We start from the raw sequence: 21,015 nt of genomic DNA, 5'->3' as shown, positions 1-21,015 counted from the left end.
CAACGGCGCCAAAAAGTTGTTGTGCAAATCTTATTGCACTCGCAAGTGCATGAATCTATTGTAAAATAGATTAATGGTGACGAGTGTCTATCCCACAAAAAGGTGAATTTTAATTATGTGTAGAATTAATTTTCTAAGTGGGTGGTTGGATTTGTAGTGAAAGTGACTTAGCTTATCCTAAAATTTGAATTAAAATGGCGAGAATAAATGGAAGAGAAGTCTATTAAAATGAAGCATTTTGGTATATGGATCTGCATCAACATGTTCCATGAGCTGAATATTCATTATTGATGACAATTAAATCATGAGAGGGGTTTCCACTCCTCATGAACCACACTTTAATCAATATGATGCTAAGAGTTTATCGCGCCAACTAATAATAACCTTATACTAGGGAGTCGGTTAAATCAGTGCGGTATTCGGACAAGATTATTACTATTTGTCGATAAAAAATCAAAACATCCACAATAATTACAGGGGAAGAGAAAGTAAATTTATCAAATAAAGCCCATGGAACATGTTGAGACTTCACCTTCAACCTAAGCTTGAAAGAAAATTAACTACTCATAATTGAACTAGGGGTAAAATAGAAATTTATTAAAATACGTACAAAATACAAGATGGAGAAGGAATTACAAAAAATGAAACTCAAAAATGAATTTAGGGATGTCCAATTAGGGGGGGAGCCCCCTTTTTATAGATACATTGAGTAAATCATGGTCATCGGATTAAAAATAATTTGGACGCTCAGGATTACGCCACATCATCAGTCAACAGTATACGGTTTGACCACGCGGTTTGAATAGTGACACGGTATGAACAGTGAGGCGGTTTGAATAGTGACACGGTATGAACAGTGAGGCGGTTTGAATAGTGACACGGTTTGGTTATAAATAATTTCGTGTATATGCATGTACCGTACGCACGATTTTTGCTCCACTAACATACTGCCACGTCACCGATCAACAGTACATAAGAATTTTAGTCCAATAGGATCGTGATACCTCATCGGTCAATGCCATATCATCGGTTAATGCCACGTCATCGTTCCCTATATGTGAACAGTATTGTGAATAGTAACATGGACAGTACCGTACATATGAATAGTACCGTACATATGAATAGTACCGTACATATGAACAGTGCCATTTTTTCTTTTGTACTCCTCCTAAGGTATTCGACTGTCCTGAGTTCAAAAGTGATGTTCATTTTGCTGTCTGATCTCTCGTTCATTGTGAAATGACAATGATGCTCCTAAAATTTATAAAATACTTAATTAAAATAAAACACACATAATTAAATCACAAGAGACTTAAATACATAAAAGTAAGGGTGTTAATGTAACATAACGATTTTCTCCTTTATAAATATATACTTTCTAGTACTCAACATCAACCACCACCATCAAAGTCAAAAGAAGCTAGCCACCAAAACCCAGCCAAGATTGCCACTTTTTCGCCAACATAAACACCCGAATATATCAAAACCCATTCGACTCTACTACTATTCTTTCATCGAATTCTATTGCGCATTGTCTGGCGCCGCCACCACCAATCACCAATGCAATCTTTTTTATCAATTCCATTATCGATCGACGCATAATTCCTCGAAAATCACATTAAAGCATTAAACCACCACTTTCTATGCTTCTTTTGGCTACACTGCTAAACTTTAGCCTTCCCTGCCACCATTCACGCAACTAGTACCATTAATTCATCTAGATTTGATTCTTACCTTCCGCTTCAAGTTAATTCATAGGTTATTTATGGTTATACCCTTTTGGGTTTATATTTGGTATTGATATAATTTCAACTAAAAAAATGAGAAAAAAGAAATTTCATCATGAAATCACAATATCATTGTGAAAATTTCACCTTTAAAGAAGATATTTTTGTTAGAATGTTGAAGATTTTGAGAAGAACCAGTTTGTTGTTGATTGTTCTGAAAGCTCGAAAGAATACTAAGACAGGATATGGTTAGAGAAATTGTTGATCAAAGAATTTAATTTCCTTATTTTTCCCATCATTTCTTTTCATTTAAAAAGAAAATTAGAAAAAATCCAAAAATAGTGAGAAAATAACAATGTTCTGAGTATATCTAGAGGTTCAAAAATAACTTGATGAAGAGCAAGAAGGTCAACAAATCCTAATTAGATTGAAGTTTATAATATTTAGGAATTTTTTAATAAATTTAGATTCTAGTTAATTATTTAGAGTTTTATTGTTTAGAGGCATTTTTTGTTTGGGTTGTATTGATTATTATGGAATTTTAGTTTGAGAGTTTGTGTGAGTTTTGAGCTTATATTATTTCTCAGTATTTGGGATAATTAATGAGTCATAACACCTAGATTCGTGGGTATCTTAGAATCAATGTGAATTGTAGTTTTATTTCATTATTCCAGGCATTCTTGAATTAAACGTAATATTAAAAACATCTCTAGCCTTTTCCAGCAATTTATCACATGCTTCACTTATACTTTCCACTGCATCATAACCCTACCATTCTCCCAATATAAACCCGCCTTATTTTTTCTAATCTTGTAATTTTCCAAGTATTACTGGTATGAGTATGACTTAATTGCTATTAAAGGTCTAGAGTCCACTTTCAATTAGGGATTCCCATCTTTAATATAGTTTAGACCAAGCTAAAAGACAAAAACCAATATTACACTAAATTAAATACACTTTATTTTATTATATTCTTTTGTAAAGATTTGGATCCAGTGGTGAGCTGAGTTTTTACTTAGCTTTTAAGAATCTTGTTAAACTTGTCTACTATAGCTATTAATGGCTAAGATTTGTTCCCTTTTTAATCTTTTTCTACTTCCCAAAAATGTATTGTACTGAAATAAAATCTTAATTATAAAACACCCCGCTTTTCTTTTCCCACTTTTTATTATCGTTGTCATGGTGCACAATTGAAACACGTTTTAGTTCTATCATCATCATCGTAATATCCATTAAAGAAAGTTCGAAAAGAGCAAATTTAAAATGGTTAGTTTTATTATTATTTTTTTGTGCATAGTTATTTCATTGATTAGAATGGTTGCATCAGAGATTATTGATCAAGAAATTTCAATTGATTCAGCCTTTAAACCGAGACTAGGCATAGAGTTCGATTAAGAAGAAGCAACATATGAATTATATAACAAGTATGCCTTAAGTATAGGCTTTAGCATTAGAAAAGATACCTACACTAAGAATAAGCATACTAGTGAAATTACATGTATTTGTTTATTGCAAACAAGGTTGTCGATCGAAAGCCAAAATAGATCTTCCGAAAGTAAAATGTAGAGCAGAGACAAGAATCAAATGTGATGCTGGATTATTTATCAAGCTAAATAAGAAGAAGAATAATTGGTTTGTTAATCATTTTATTGAGCTTATAACCATCCGCTTGTAATGCAAGAGTGTGCCCACATGCTACCTTCTCAAAGAAAAATAACAGCTTCGCAAGCAATAGAAGTAGACTTGGCAAAAGAAGCCGGGATTTCACTGAAATCTGCATATGAGTTAATGGGCAAACAAGTAGAAGGGCGAGAATCTCTTAGATACACAAAACTAGATCAAAAGAATTATCTTAGAACAAAGAGATAGAAAGATTTAATGTATGGAGAAGCAGGGTATTTATTGAAATATTTTTCGGATGAAACTTTAAAAAATCCGTCATTTTTCTACTCTATGCAGCTAGATAATGAGGAATAGATCACTAATATATTTTGGGTAAATGCTAAGATGATTATTGATTATACAACCTACAAAGTAAATAAAGAAAATCGATCATTCGCAACTTTTATAGGACTTAATCATCATCGAGTGACAGTTATTTTTAGAGGGACAGCTTTGATGTATGATGAGGCGTTGATTCATATATGGTTGTTTAAGACATTTTTTAAGGTAATGTGTGGGAAATCACCAAAACCATCTTTATAGACCAGGATGCTGTGATGGCTAAAGTTATTTCTCATGTAATGCCTAACACATTTGTATATGGCATATAATGCAAAATGCCTTGAAGCATGTAAACAATGTTTTTAAAGGCCCTGGAGGGGTAAAAAGTGCATTATCTACGTTCATGGAGTCCATTGAAGAGGAAGATGAGTTTTTGAGTGCTTAAGGAATATGATATGCGTGATAATAATTGGTTGAAAATTATATTTGCGTTAAAGGAAAAATAGGCTTATACATATAATAGGCAAGCATGGTCAACCGGAAACAATAGTACCCCAACTAAGTGAGTTTTAATGCTAGCTTAAACGATTACCTCAAGTTAGACCTCAATGTAGCACAATTTTTTACGCATTTCGAGAGGGTAGTTAATGATAAAAGGTATAAGGAGTTGGAAGCAGAGTGCTTTTATGCTATAGGCTAGTTCACATGAAAATGTCTGTTAAAATGCTGGTACCACCAAGAGAAGTTTATACAAAAATAATATTTCAAGAGTTTCAAGATGAGCGTGAAGAAGCTATTGATTTGTCTATACAAAATTATTTTGTAGAAGGTGAATGTTTCCTTTACACAATTAGCTTGGACATCCACTCTAAAAAGCGATGTGTAAAACGGGAGATTGACGGCACATTATCTTGCAATTGTATGATGTTTGAGAGGAAAGGGGTTTTATGTAGTCATATGATTAAGGTTCTTAGAGATGTGATGGACATCAAAGAATTTCTTCCTAGCCAGTACATCTTAAAAAAATGGACAAAACAAGCAAGAGCTAAAGCTATTCAAGACATGCATGGGCGTGAAATTCAAGCTGATTCTAAATTGCAGCAGACATGTAGATATAGAGTTTTGTGTTCCACCTTCACCAAGATTTCAAGTAGAGCTTCTGTGAGTGAAAAAAACACACAAGTTAGCGAATGAACATGAAATTAAATTGGCAAGGTTGATTGAAGACCTATTGACTTTAGAAACGGATGGTAATAAAAATGAAAAAATTTAGAACTCTCCTCTTGTTAAATCCGCAAGCAGTATTAAAATGGATGGTCAACAAAAATGCGATTATTGCCAAAGGAAAATGGCTAAAAAAGAAAAAGACGTCTCAAGGAAGACGTAGATTTAAGAGTGGTTTAGAGATTGCGTTAGCAAAGAAAAGGAAATTATCTATTCGTCAGTTGCACTCTCAAATGTCTCAAGTGATATAGTTATCTTATTCATCAAACCAATTGTTTAAAATATTTTTTTAAATAAATAATCCAAATGAATGATTAATTGAGTTAAATGCTTTTAAGCACATATTCAATCTGTTTATATAGTTAATAGCACTCTTCCTTCATCAATGGTGCTCCATCCATATTCAATAAGTACTTTTGATCATTTTTTAATATTGAATATTGATTTTTATTTAATTTTTTAACATATTACGAGAGTTGTTTTATACTGTTCTTCTAGTTGAAGCAACCGCCACAAGGTTATAATGTGCGTAATTTGGTGCCACGTCTCTCTTATGAACAATCTCAGCAAACCAGCTTTCAAGATTTATTTCATCAAAACTTAATAGGATTTTCATTTACATTTCAAGACTCTCAAGCTTCAAATAGTAATGCTTTGTCTTAATGAAATTTCATAAATGAATGACATATTGTTTCTTTTTCTAGTGCTGAATTTTTAATTTTAAAGATTAACTGAAGAAAATTATTATGAGTAATGCATTTGCGCCTATTTCACTTTTTGCCTTTTACATTTTAATTGGTGAGTTAATTGATTTAAAGTTTTGTTAAATTGAATTCATATATTATGTATATTGACAGATGCTAAAGTTTATATAGCTTTTAAACTTCATGGATACACATTCTTACATTTGATGCACTCATGCAATTTCACATTTTTTTGTTTTCAACAAGCACAACTCAGCTCAATTGAAAGCTATTTCAGAAACATAACATTTCAGATTTAGAACAAACTTTATACAGAAATTGAACTTTAGATGTCAACAAACATCTAAAATAGTTTTATTACTAGATTATAATTGTACACAATAAAATCATTACATTTTCCCTTTATTTTATTTATTCTATACAATAAAAATGACAGGCATGGCATGTACATAACATCCCCAGCCAAAGCTAAAAACCAACAACAACTAAGAGTACATTAGTAGTATTTGACAAGCATGCCTCATCTTCTCTTTGAATTCACTATCTCTTAAAATACTTTTGTGGTATTTGAGATACCAATTGCTTCATTCAAAACAATCTCCTCATTAATGCTTCTCTCTGTCAACAATCTCACTTTGCAACACTTCATATGACCTGAATCAAAATAAGTATTAAAATTTTGACTCACTCTGTTTTTTCAGCGAGAACTTTTACCAAACATGTGGCAAGCATGAAATACATCTAAGAACTGTTTTTGCACAAATGCATGTTAAGACCACAAAAATTGATCATGGAGTCGACTTTTAGGGTTGCATAACCATGAAATGGATAATTAAATTGAAGAATTGAATAGAAAAAATAACAAACAATGAGATTTCGAGATAGTGCCATCAACACCAAATGATCAACTAAAAAAAACACAGATGTTGTAAAGAGTTGATGAAAAGAAAAATTTAGAAAAGAAAAAGGAAAAGAAATTAGATGTTCAATCAATTTGTTTGTGGACCTAAGTTTTGTGCTTTGTGTGAGAAAATAAATGATAAGTTATAAAAAGTACGTTTTATTAGGTAAGAGAAAATTAAGAAAAAGAGCAAAATAATACTTCAAAGTTGAGCAAAAATTCAGCTCTGGATCGGAATCCTATATTTAATTTTGTCCTAACTATGTTAAAGTAAAAAATTCTTAATTACAAAATTATTTTAAAGGCCTATTGCTGCCTCCTCATTGATAATCCTCAGTAATAATGTAAAGTAACCACTATTAAAGTTCTTCATGATGAGTCGATGAGAATAAAGCATCTTGTAGAATTAATCTCTTGCTGTAGCTATCGTTCTGTCCTATCTTTAGTCGAGACGCACTCGCACAGTCGCACTCTTGACTTGAATTATGCTAGCTGGCTTTTTCCTAGCTGCGTTTGTGAACCACATTCTTATTGGACAAACAAAATTGCTTATCTATGCCATTGCATCAGCAGCTAGGAAAAAGCTAGCAATTGAAGACACAGTTGCTTATATCATTAATCATCGTGAGTTTGCAACAAATGAGTTTCTCAAATCTAAGCTACATTACTGTTTACCCACTTGAGGAAAATTGCAATGGATAAAGCAAGCCAGCTTCACTTTGTTCTGTTTCCTTTCATGTCGCAGGGGCACATGATCCCCATGATAGACATAGCTAGGCTACTAGCACAGCGCGGCGTTATTATCACAATTTTTACCACACCACTTAATGCAGCCAGGTTCCATGGAACTCTTGCTCGAGCCATTGAATCCGGACTGCAAATCCACATAATCGAAACCCGGTTACCCAATTTAGAAGATGGCTTACCTCAAGGATGTGAGAACATGGACATGTTGCCATCACTAGACTTAGCCTTGGATTTCTTCACAGCAGCTGACAAGCTACTAGAGCCTGTTGAAAATTTATTTGGGCAGCTGAAGCCACAGCCAAATTGCATAATCTCTGATGTGTGTCTGCCGTACACAGCACAAATTGCTGGCAAGTTCAACGTTCCAAGGATTGCTTTTCATGGAACATGTTGCTTCAGTGTTGTGTGCTTCAACAATATATTCGCCTCCAAATTTCTTGAGAGTATCAGCTCAGAGTCAGAGTACTTTTCTGTGCCAGGTTTGCCTGATAAAATTGAATTGACAAAGAAGCAGGTAGATTCTACTCAGGGTCAGAAATTCAAAGCATTTGAATATAAAATTGGTGCAGCCACTCTGGCCATAGATGGAGTGATCATAAACAGTTTCGAAGAATTGGAACCAGCTTATGTTAAAGAATACAAGAAAATAAGTCGTGACAAAGCATGGTGTATTGGTCCGGTTTCACTGGGCAACAAGGAGTACTCGGATAAGGCTCAAAGAGGTAACACATCATCACTTGATGAACATAAATGCTTGAAGTGGCTTGATTCAAAAGATCCCAAATCTGTAGTTTATGCTTGCCTTGGAAGTATGTGTAATCTGATTCCTTCGCAAATGATGGAACTTGGGTTAGGCTTAGAAGCATCAAATAGGCCATTCATTTGGGTGATTAGAGAAGGAGAAACATCAAAAGAATTGAAGAAATGGGTTGTAGAGGATGGCTTTGAGGAGAGGATCAAAGGAAGAGGCCTTGTCATATGGGATTGGGCTCCGCAAGTGCTAATATTATCTCACCCTTCAGTTGGAGGATTCTTAACACACTGTGGTTGGAATTCAACACTGGAAGGGGTGTGTGCTGGCCTGCCATTACTAACATGGCCGCTTTTCGCAGACCAATTTACAAATGAGAAACTTGCTGTGCACGTACTAAAAATTGGTGTCAAAATTGGGGTGGAAAATCCAATGACATGGGGAGAGGAACAAAATATTGGTGTATTGGTAAAGAGAGATGATGTCAAGAATGCCGTTGAAAGGTTGATGGATGAAGGGAATGACGGAGAAGAAAGAAGGAACAGAGCTTTAAATCTTGCAAAGATGGCAAAGATGGCTATCCAAGAAGGTGGATCTTCTCACCTCAACATCACACTCCTACTTCAGGATATCATGAAACACGTACACTCCAAAAGTCTAGCTAATAAATGCCAGTCGGAATAGAGCACTTCGTTTGCTCATTCCAAATCAAATAAACTCTTAGTGCTTTAACAAATTTATGCAATGGGCAAATCACATTATTCAATAGAAAAAAAAATCTTGAAGCTTCGAATAGTTTACGTTGTACCTTTTTAATGGTCAATTTGTAGTTTTGGATAACTATATTAGTTGTAAAGCAGTAACACACCCCTTATTGAAGTGGCAGTTAGGTAGCGTTTGTTTTTTTATCTTAAATTTAAATGGGTTTAAATTTTTCTAAAGTCTGAATAGATCTGATTATGAAAATATGAATGACATGTTTGTTTTTCTTTTTTAAATATATGAATAAAAGTGGCATCTTATTTTTTTTCAGAATAAAAAAATCTTAAATTTAGTTATTTAATATTTATGTCCTTATAAATTAACACAAAAAAGAGGATTAGATTTTATAGTTTAGGAAATAAATTATTTTGTAAAGATATTTTTGGAATATAATATTTACTTGTTATTAAGACTTTTTTTCATTTAGATAAAAGTCTCAAAAAAAAAATCAAATGTAAATGTCTGAAAATCAGATATAAGTTTCACAAAATAAAAAAATATATTTTAAAAAAGATCTGAAATTAATAAAATTTCAGATTTTAAATATTTAACAAATAACCTCTTAGTGTTGAGATGAATATTGTTTTTGCGGTTTATGACGATGCTTGGTCATTTATTAAAATGAATCTAATACTCAAGCCCAAGGGCCTAACTCCATTGGACCTCAAGTCCACAAGAGTTATCGGGTTAAGAAGAACTAACTGATGTTCAAGATAATGGAAATTAGTCTTTAATATAAATATGAGATAGAAAAGGCATCTCCCCTTACTTATATTCAATAACCATGACTTTTTTTTTTTTTAAATACCCACCAACCATTTTAACATCATAATTTTATAATATTATCATTATTTAAAATATATTTTATTCATATTTCTTATAAATTTGATAAATCAAATAAATTAAAAATTTTTAAATACTAATTTATTCTTATTTGGATTATTTGCTTGATATTTCTTATTCTTACTGGAAAAGGGTACCTACACCCCCAAGATCTGGAAAAATGGTATCCAACGCCTTCAATTTTTTAAAAAAGGACACTAAAACTCCCTTTTAACCATTATACCCTTTACTTTTATAAAATAATATTAAAATATTTTAATATTTTACTAAATTTAAATATGTAAATTATTATACTTGTTTTAATAAAATATTTTTATTTATTGTAGGATTTTAAATAAAATATTTGCATTAAATACATTTTACAATTAAAAATTACTATTTTACATTATTATTCAAAACAATTTAAATTTTAATACGTTTATTTTAATATTATTAGTCTATTTATCATAAAATTTATAATATAATAAAATATAGCTAATATATTGTAAAATATTAAAATATTTTTTTAATATTGAAATTATTTTCAAATGCATATATTATTATATTTATTTTAATTTTATATTATAGAGTCCTTTTTTTCAGATAATAGAAGTAAGGGGCATTATGGTCAAAACGGGGCCTTTGCGTCCTTTTTTGGAAACTTGAGGGTGTTGGTGACTTTTTCCCAAACTTTGAGGGTGTAGATGTCCTTATCCCTATTCTTATTTTTTATTTATTTTAATCTATTTTTATTATTTATAAACTAAAATAATAATAAATAAAAATACAAAATGAAATTTTTTAAAAAATATTTCAACCTTAAATGCATATTTACTTTTCACATAGATTGCAAAAAATGTATTTTTGAAAAATATTTTTTTATAGTTAATGCATATTTTATATTGCCAAGAGCTAATATCAAGCAAATGACTCATTTACCCCTCTTCTTCTTTTAAAGTTCTTCCAAGAGGGTTATGAGGTATTTTAAAAATAGCTTGGTACGTAAATAATGATTTCATGAAGAGAGAAACTAGTATTCTCCCATGATTAATGTTTCCTTAAATATTTGTGGGAGTAGACTTTAGATTTAATATTTATATTACAACATTTGTATCTCAATTTCAAATTCAGTTTAATGACCATTTTGCCATTTGCAAACTATGTAAGTTCAATTGAACCGAAAAATTCTTTGATATGCTGTCAATTCATTGTTTGAATGGTGAGATTCTAAGTTTTTGCTTGAGATCTTCATTTTTTATAGCTTAGATTAACAATCAGACCTATGTTGCTTCTATGATTCTTCAAAAGATTTTATTACTAGTTTTTTGATATTTTTATTGGTGAGTAGAGATGGTCAATGGGTTGTGCCAACAAGGCCTATGTGTGCTTGTGCTCGTGCCGTGCCATGTCCACTATGTGTTTCATGCCATGCAGTATTGTGCCTAATATTTTTTGCTTAGGCCCGGCATGGTACACATGTCGTGTCGTGCCGTGCCTAAGAAGAAAAGCTCAATAAAATTTTTTTTCTTTTTTTTTCTAATTTTTTAAGAGGGCATGCCAAGTTATTGGCATATCTGTTTTCAAGTTTATATACTTTTTTTTATCTCCATACCTCATTCAAATTTAATAGAATTGAAAATTCAAAACTCAAGTCCATATTCAATAATAATAAACTAATAATAGTAAGAGAATGTAATATCAATTACTAAGTTTGACCTTATAGTATTAGAATTTTTTTTAATACTTAACAACAATAACAATAATAATAATAAAATTTTCTTAAGGGTTAACTTAATTATTAACTTGGACTTATATAGAGTCATAAATCATAGTTCACAATAATATTAATGCATATTTATAAAATCATGATATTTATAATTTTATTCATTAAAATCATGATATCAATTGTTTATTTAATAAATTATAAATATAAATCAAATATTGATTTTTTAAAAAACTAATAATCAAATGAATTTAAAAAAATTTAAATTCAAATTCAAGTTATTTGTAAAATCATAAAATTTTAAATTTACTTTCATTAAAAAATAAAATGTGTTTATTGCGGGCTTTTTTCTTGTGTCGTGCTTAGTCCATCTCTAATCGTGCCATGCTTTTAAGGCCCACATGCCTAAATTTCAAGGGCCCACGAGTGTGTCGTGTCGTGCCGCGTGCCACACCGAAACTTGCTCGTGTCGTGCCATGTTGTACGAACATGTATCGTACCACGTGCCGTCCGGCCCATTGGCCATCTCTATTGGTGAGAATGTTAGAATTGACTTAGATTCCTTCTTAGCATATAATGAGTCCACTCATAGATCTTATGGTTGAGTTAGAATTCTCCAGATTTTGGACAGGTGCTAATTTACATTATTTATAACTTATAATAATGCGAAAGTGATTATCCAATTTAAGAATATGACATCCAGTGAGACACTTGGGAGCTCATGAGTAACTTATCAAGACCTCTTACTTCGATCTAATGAGACTATAGATCTAGCTTTGTTGGGCTATATTCGCAATTTTATCAAGCGGACCAAAATCAAAGCAAGAAACTAGTACTTTAATTTAGATCAAATTCACATTATGTTTTTATAAATTTTTACCGATAATCTTGTGACTTTGAACCAATTTATCATTGTAATGGCAAATGTACAAAAAACCTACTTTTTGGCCACCCCTAGTGGCAAGTGCAAACTCATATTTTTGCCCTATCTAATTCATTAGTGCATAAGTTTGATTTTGATAACATATAGAAGTCCATGACTTAATTGATAATCAAAAGTTATTTCAAGAACTAAGCCTACAAAATTCTACATAGTATTAGAGATAGATTTATATACAAAAAGATTGACACTACCTTACCACTTGATAAGAACCAGGCAAAAACTAACTTGTTCGTGATAGGAAGTGATAGCAAAACTATCCTACATTGGCTTAAAGTAGTGCTTGGATCTTTGGGCAACCCTAAACTTATGAGCTAATTTTTTAGTATGAGTTAAGTCCATTAACTTCTATGAGGTATAAGAGCCAGATTCATGCCTGAATGAGCTAACACTACCTTAGTATATGACATGAACTAGATGAAAAGATCGGCTTGCACGTGATAAATACTAAACAATAGAAAATGGGACGGTGGGATGACGGGAGATGTTTGTTACAGAATCTGTACCATAGACAGGTCCGTAAGTATAAAGTACCTGGTAAAATTAATCTATTAGGCTGCGGCAAGCGATCCTGCTCAATTGTGGTCAATTTTTCAACTCTGATTCTTTGTCTTTTCTTACGTATAATACGAATTTATGCTCAGTACATGCGGCACAAAATTAGCCGGCTACTTTTGTGAACTCATTCTTAGTAATTGGAAAAAACGAAATTGCTTCCGTACGCTCTTACATGAACTGTGATGGCTAAATCCGAGAAAAGTTTAAGTTGCCTTTATTTTTCTGTAGTTATAGTAAATTTTCTAGACTTGTCTTTTCTTACCCAAAATTACCTAAGTGAAAAAATAGCCAATTTTAAAATCCAATGAATTTATAATTGGTTATATAAAATAGGGTTATTTTTCTCCAACCCCCATATGTTTCGACAAAAATTAGCGTGCACCCTAATGTTTCAACAACCATCAACATGCCCCTAAATCAGCATATCCAACCGTTATCTTTCACAGTAGGTCACTTGACTGAGTAAAAAGACTTGTTTGCCCTTGATTTGAAAATTAAGCATTAAAAATGCAGAAAATATATCAGGTGCTGCTGTTCCCTACATGCAAGTGTAGAAAAATAAAATGACGACATTACCCTTAATCCATAAACACAACAGAGACCGTTGATAACAAATAATTAATGCTAGCGAGACCTATTAATGCTGAAGATCATAAGACAGCCTCTACCCTCAGCAATTTGATTAAACCAACTGAAAACAAATAATTATTAAATAAAACCAAAATCAGAAGTTCGAGGAACCAAAAAGCAGCCAAACTACCTTCAACCCCAGTTATAGGCTCTTTAAAGTTTGCCAAATTCACCTGTCACAAAAGATATTAGAATTCAGTCAATAGAGTTATACATCAATACATATCTATTCTCAACCATCTATCAGGTTCTCAAAACATTAAACCTCTTTTCTTGATTAAAAGAAAACTAAAATGATTGCACCATATAATTGCACTTGTCATTTTATAATTTTCTAGTTCTGTGTCACGCAAATACCAAAAATGAACAAGTCATAATTTACCCCAATCTCTGTCAATTCACAACTCAAAGGGGTTAACTTTCCTGTCCTTCTATAAATAAACAAAATAGTACTTGCAAGAGAAACAAAAATGAAGTTCAGAAAACAAAAGCAGTTCAGAAGCCAGCAAGATCATGCTTAGATCTGTTCTTAAAATATCGATGTTATAATGCAGACAATTTATTATCACCGTATAAATAGTAACTAATAATAATAATAATAATTACAGAGCAGAGATTTAGAAAGAATGAACTAAAATTAAAATATTAGCAGTTGGAATATAATAAACCCGAGCTATACAATACAGATAAGCCATAAGTAGTAGCACTCCCTGAGAAATCCAGCAAGCAACAAAAAAAAAAAAATCAACTGTTGAATATAAATGATTGAAAAATAGTTAATTGGAATGGAAAAAGCTTATCAGGATGACAGAGTGATTTGGACACCAAAACCCAAAAATGCCTTCTCCTTTGTCTCCACATAGCCGACCTGGGTGGACTACCGTCCTTGACAATGCAACTTCATCAATTTTCTCGATGGTTTTTGCCAGATATTTGATGTTAAATCTCTTTTTTACCCTACTAAACGGTGCGTTTTCTCTATTCTTTTACCCTCCTAAACGGTGCACTTTGTTTGTTTTATTTTCTTTTTGCAGCCGTTTGTGTCAAATCTCAATTTTGCCCTTCTATCGTTAAAGATAACGGTTGGATATGTTGATTTAGGGGCGTGGTGATGGTTGTCGAAACATTAGTGTGCACTCCAACTTTTGTCGAAACATGTGGGGGTTGGCGGAAAATAACCCTATAAAATATGATTAAATTCATAATATAATACATAAATCTAAACAAAATTAAATACATAAATCTAAACAAAATTAAATAAAAGGTAAAAAGCAGTTGTGGTAATATAATATTTAGGTTATGGTTTAAAGATAAGGTTTGTGGAAAAAAAGACATAATTGTCAAGACTATAATAAGAATTCTAAAAGTATGTTGTAGCCTATTTTATAATCTATTTTTTTTAAAAAAAAACCTATCTTGATACTGTGGCCAAAATAAAAAAACTTATAAAATAAGTATATTTTAAAATTTTACCAATTTTTTTTTTTGTCAAAAATAATGAAAAAATAGACTTTTAGCATTTCAACCATAACTTGAAAAGGACGCTAAATCTAATAACTTGATTCACAAATATCGAGATGTTTATTTAAATTTGAAAGTTTTTGAAAGAAAACGATATGTCTTACCTCACTTGAACCATTATTTATACGTGGGAGTATGGCAAAATTTGGATGTGGGTCCAAATTCGCTTTTCTCGATTTCGACTCAAACACTAATTTGCTAAATCGGGTCTAGGAATAAACCCGATTTTTTCAAATTCAGGTCCGAACTGAGTTCAACCCGAAAAATTCCAAGTTCTCGGATCTCAGGCTTTAAATCCGGATATTCTAAGTCACCGGTGCCCTTTATGGCCGTCACATGGACTTCAACACCACCAAGCCGTGATATGTCAACAAAAAAAAAAAAACACACAGCAGCCATTTTCACATCACTCAACAACTCGTCATTACAGCTCTCTTGGCCGCTGCCAACGGCGTTGGAACCTACCAGCCACCGCGCAGCAGCCAACTTTAACCATCAAGCCTCATCCTTTTCCTCACACGACACCATACACAACACTCTCATGATCTCGATAAAGATAGACACCCTCTTCGCACCCATATTACATAAAATCAATCAGTTGCCCTCGTTTAACACCATCACAGCCCACTCGCTCTCATAATAAGCCACCGGTTCAAGCTTCCTTTCGGCCTTGGCTTTTTCTCTTTATGGTTTTTTGGCAAAATTAATATGCATTATAAGCTTCAGCAAGTTGAAACCCAATAAAACAAAAGTGAAAAGGATCAGATCCGTGGGTTGATCAGAGGAGGCGGGTGCTTTCATGATGGGGATGAGGAAGATTAGAGGATGGCGGAAGCCTCTGTCAGGCTTAGATTTTTAGGATTGTTTTTTTTTTTTCGGGTAATTTTTAAAAACCTCTACTGAGGTTTGGCCTTGTTGCAAGTAGATGGTGAGAATTTATTTATTTGTAAAAAATCTCCTACCGTCAGTTAATTTTAATATTGACCGTTAGTTGACTGTGCAAAGATAATATTACCCTTAATAATAGTTTGTAAACTGACATAACTAAAAAAAAAAACTAAAATTATTGGCGCGAAAAGTACAAATTTTATTTTCTGACAATTTTATCCTTGTCAATTCCAAATATTTACAATATCATAGGTAAAGATTATGACTATTTCATTTTCAAGTTTTTAATTTTATCTTTCTTGTAGGAAATTTAAGGAAATATCAATAATTTAAAGAGAATTTTTCAAGTTTTTAATTTTATCTTTTTTGTAGGAACTTTAAGAAAATATCAATAATTTAAAGAGGATAAAATAGCTAACAATTTTGGTTTTTTTTTTAATTATTTCCGTCTACAAACTATTATTAAGGGTAATATTATTTTTGCACAGTCAACTAACGGTCAATGTTAAAATTAACTGACGATAGGGAGTTTTTTACAAATAAATCAATTCTCGCCATCTACTTGCAACAAGCCCAAACTTAAGGGGTGGTTTTTAAAAATTACCCTTTTTTTCCCCTAACATTTTGCTTTTATATTTATAATGAATAATTAAAAGTTACTTATTCAAAAAACTGTATTCTGGGTCTAGGTTCTAGAAATCCGGTTCAAATGTACTCGGAACCAAACCCGGATATATATAGGTTAAGAAAAACATATCTTAATCGGATATTTTATATATTTGCCCTCATGTTGAACCCGACCTAAATCATCTGAGTTTGCCTGGGTTCGATCCAGGTTTGATTTGTCTGCTATCTCTAATGGGAGTACAAGATTTAGGCAGTGTTTATTTTCTGGAGTGGGAGTGATGAGTGTGAATTCTTTCTACTCCAATGTTTACTTCAACAAAATAAAGAGGGATTGGAAATCCCACTCCGTGGGCTCCACTCATTTTTAGAGTGGGGAGGTGGGAGTGGGATTTCCACTCCCACCTCTCCCTTTTCTACTTTTTTTTATTTAATAAAATAAAATAATTTATAATTATATTTAACTAAATAATAATTTACATTGATTATAAGTTAAAATTACTTAAAAATAATATTATTATATTAATAGAGAATTAATAAATATATGCTATCTTTATTTAATAATATAATATTATTATATTTATTTTAAAAATAACAGTACTATATTTATTTAATATTAATAATTAATAATAATAATAGTTTATTCTAAGAAAATATTAATTTTGTACTGAATAATATTATATTAATAAATTTAATATAAATATATAAAATAAAATAATGTTTCATTTTATATTTACCCTTCTTTTTATTAAATTTACTACAACTATATTTAATAAATATTTAAATAATATTATTATATTTAACTAAATAATAATTGGGTTTGATTCTAAGTTTAATTTACTTAAAAATAATATTATTATATTAATAGAGAATTAATCATATTACTATATACAATCTTTATTTGAAAATATAATATTATTATATTTATTTAAAAAATAATAGTATTATATTTATTTAATATTAATAATTAATACTAATAAATAGTTTATTCTAAGAAAATATTAATTTCATACTATGTTAATAGTAAAAATATTTCATTTATATTGCCCTTATCAACAATTTTTAATTTATATAATTAAAATAAAAAATTTTGTGATGTTCATAATTAAGAATATTAATAATTATTACAAATTTACAAATATAATAAAATAAATGTTTATTCATTAAATATATTTTTTATTAACTTTATGATTAAAAACTATAATTCTTTACATAAGGATAAAATTGTAATTTGAAACTATTTACTCCCAATCCAAGACAAAGTAAACACATAAATTGGATTCTGATCTTCCTTCCATGCTTCCATTCTTGTGCAAGTAAACAACCTACTCCCACTCCCAATCCTAGAATTCCCACTCCAATACAAAAAGTAAACGCAGTCTTAGTGTGAGTTCAGTTCTTATCACATCTAATCTTTTCTATTTATTTTTAAGATTCAATCTAGTCCGTACCCTGTATTAAAGTGCTTTATAACTGTTATCCTCAGTTAGACTTTTATCATGTGATTTTTAATGAATTACATGATGTTTGACACTTATTCCTTCATTCCATGGTTTTATGATGTGATCACATGATTTTAAGTTATCTAATTTCTCTTTTCTTCAATGTTCCACAACACATCTCCGAATTCTCCAACTTTGGGTGTTCTTATTATTTTTACTGAAACTTAGCATAGCATAAATGATTGATTTTTATGGCATATATTGTATGTATATTTTTGGTGGATGACGTTATAAGCTAAGTTCTAGGCTTTGATTTTTTTTTTTTTTTGTAAACACACATTATATTAAGGGTGGTAATTTATATAAAAAAAAAAGTGGTAATATTTTTACTTCTACTTTCAAAAAAGTATTATAACAAGTTCACATTATTTTAAATAATTTTCAATAAAACAAATATTTAAACTATTAACCAATTAAATTGTCGTTAATTGTTCAAGCTTATGCCACATAAGCACATGTTCAATTTTATTGGTTTATTTTATAAGAGTTGTGGGTACCCAATTCCCTAGGGAACCACCTCTTGTCATGTGTCTCTTTCAAGCAACTCACGAGGATTCACGAAGGATTATTTCAAGTAAGAAGACATCTGGGTTAGAACTCTTATAAGTATTTTACAAAGGAAAATAAAAGCAAAAGGATGACCTATGTTCAATATTGTTATAGACCTATGACCTAAAGAAACCATGATCAAAAGCATAAGAAAAAGGGGAAAAAAGGACATACAGGGAATAACATACAAATCCCCCACATAAATCCATATACTTGTGTACTGATCTAAAATGATGATAAGTGTCTTTAGATTTAGGGTTTACAACAAAACTGTACTTTTATGTCAACCATTTTCTATAAATAAAGACCCATCTCTAAGAGAACAAATCTTTGTATTATAAGGATATTAACCGCTTCAAGGAAAAACTCATATTCTGCCAATTTATTTTTCTTTTTTTCCTTAGACAAATAATAACTTGGGCGTCAAATTGACTTTTGTAGGTATCCATATTGGCTCTAAGATCGATCTATACTATCAAGTTTTCTGCAACTACAAATTTGTGTGAAGATAAAGATTTCAACTCCTTCATTGGCATCATCTTTGGAGAATTTGCAAGTTGAAAGCCATTTTATCTCACTAAAACACATATAAATACCACCATACAATTACCTTTTTAGATTAGATTTGGTTGTAAATGGTTGTAATAAGAGGTATTTACTCATATATGCTCAATTAAAAATAGTTTATGTGTGCGAACCAAACTTTAAATATGATTAAAAAGGAAATAAAGCCAAGAAACCGATGTAAAACAAAGATTCCTCCTCCACTTGAGCTACTGGAATTAAAGGGCAATAAAATAAAAAGCTCACTTAATCAACATAAAACATTGAAATTTAGATATATGGTCAAAAGGGTCAAAATATTCTTTTAAATTGAGCTCAAGACCAATTTATCTATTATGTTATCTTTATCTTATTTATTGCAATTATGCTAATTCCCTAAGAGCTATGTTGACTTATTTACATTTCGGCTATTTTATTTATCCATGTTATTTTTAATTTTTCCAGGAGTGAGGTTAAAGAAAACCCAAAATGCTTTGACACAACTGTTTTTGACCTATTAGAAAATAAAAGGGAAAAAAGAGTGCACATGTGCATATAATGATAAAACTACTTTCCCTCTTTAAAGGACAACCCTTTTTAAATTTTTTTTCATATACCACAAAATAAGAGGCTAATAAAGGAAAAATTAACCTAAACAAATCAGGAAAAACAATAGCCAATGGTTAGGCTTTCCAAAAATAAATTTCCTACAACTTCCTAAAGTGAAATACCCCATTGAAGAGTATGTGAAACATGAGAAGAATCTATTGTAACATTTTATCTTGATTTTACTTATCGCAAATCTCTATTTTGGTTGACCTCCCAATTAGCGGATACTAGTTAAGAAAGAGCCTAAAAAATGTCCGACTTAGTGGAATAAATCAAGACAATACATGGGGTTTTAGACATATTTTGGAGGAAAGGAAAAGGGAAAAATCTATCAAGAACAATAGATTTATTTTTTACGATAAATGGGGTACCACACTAGGTCGTTGTGTATGATGTTTCGAAGATTTGAATAAGGTAAAGAGAGTAAGAGGCTAGTGATGACAGCGAGAGGCCAGAGTCTGAAAAGGAGGTCTTTTGAGACAAGTTTTAAGCCTACAAAACAATGAAAAAGAGGTTAGAGGTGAAGCCGGGGTGGCCTAGCATCCACACTCCGATACTCAAGTTAGTAACTCAAGCTTTTTTATGATGGTGAGAGCTTGCCAGCCCTCTGAAAATAATGACTTAAGGTTGAAAAGGACCCTAGCCTTTTTTTGGTAGAGTGTGTGTGATATAGAATGATGAGAATAAAACCTAGATGCCTTTATTTATAGAGTACCCTGGCTGCCACGTGGCGCATTTTAAATGGTTATGGATTGTCTTTTTCGAAGATTTTTCTGTCATTTTACCTTTTTTTAAATGATTTTTGGGCCCTTAGGAGCATGCTTGGGGAGCAAGAAGGCGTTCATGGCGTAATTTATCATTTTGGACACGTGGTGTGTGTTGAAGAGTGGTCTAAGATACCTCAGCAGAGGTTGTCTGGTAGGGCGGTTGAGGACCACTGTCCTTGGTGCAGCGTCCTTTACTTTTTTACAGAGGTGACAGCCAACTATCGCTACTTTTTCAGCAGGATATTCTGGTATTTAATTTTCTCAAAATCGAATATTATCTTTTAAGCGACGAAGACTTCTCTCATGACTGACTCTTTAGAAAATTTTCCTTCATCATTTCGCATCTGATCCATCAGGTACCGAGCTTACAGTGTAGGTCGGGTACCGAGTTTACGGTGTAGGTCGGGTACCTTGGGTATTCTCATTTGTAGTGTAGGTCAAGTACCTCATTGCGTACAGTGATCACTTATAGTCATGGCGCCTCATCGAGACGTGACATTCTACTATAATTTTTTATGTTTCTTCCCAAACACATGGCTTTAGATTGGGCTTCTAAAGTTGAGTTAATCTCGATTTGAA

At 31.5% G+C, this 21,015-nt stretch overlaps 1 protein-coding gene across 1 annotated transcript; it reads left to right on the top strand.

Moving 5' to 3' along the window:
- The first annotated feature begins 7,129 nt into the window (after positions 1-7,129).
- LOC18034982 (UDP-glycosyltransferase 73C5) lies at positions 7,130-8,887 on the top strand. The gene has a single exon (XM_006423756.2). It carries the CDS (start codon positions 7,195-7,197, stop codon positions 8,680-8,682), a length of 1,488 nt encoding a protein of 495 aa, XP_006423819.1. The 5' UTR covers positions 7,130-7,194; the 3' UTR covers positions 8,683-8,887.
- The last annotated feature ends 12,128 nt before the right edge of the window (positions 8,888-21,015 follow it).

The sequence above is a fragment of the Citrus clementina genome, unplaced genomic scaffold (genome assembly GCF_000493195.1).
Source record: "Citrus clementina cultivar Clemenules unplaced genomic scaffold, Citrus_clementina_v1.0 scaffold_8, whole genome shotgun sequence".
Lineage (NCBI taxonomy): Eukaryota > Viridiplantae > Streptophyta > Magnoliopsida > Sapindales > Rutaceae > Citrus > Citrus x clementina.
Note: the sequence above shows the minus strand (reverse complement) of the source record. Positions and strands in the feature narration are given on the sequence as shown.

Coding starts and splice junctions, on each gene's coding strand:
- LOC18034982 (XM_006423756.2), top strand. CDS start 7,195: ATGGATAAAGCAAGCCAGCTTCACTTTGTTCTGTTTCCTTTCATGTCG.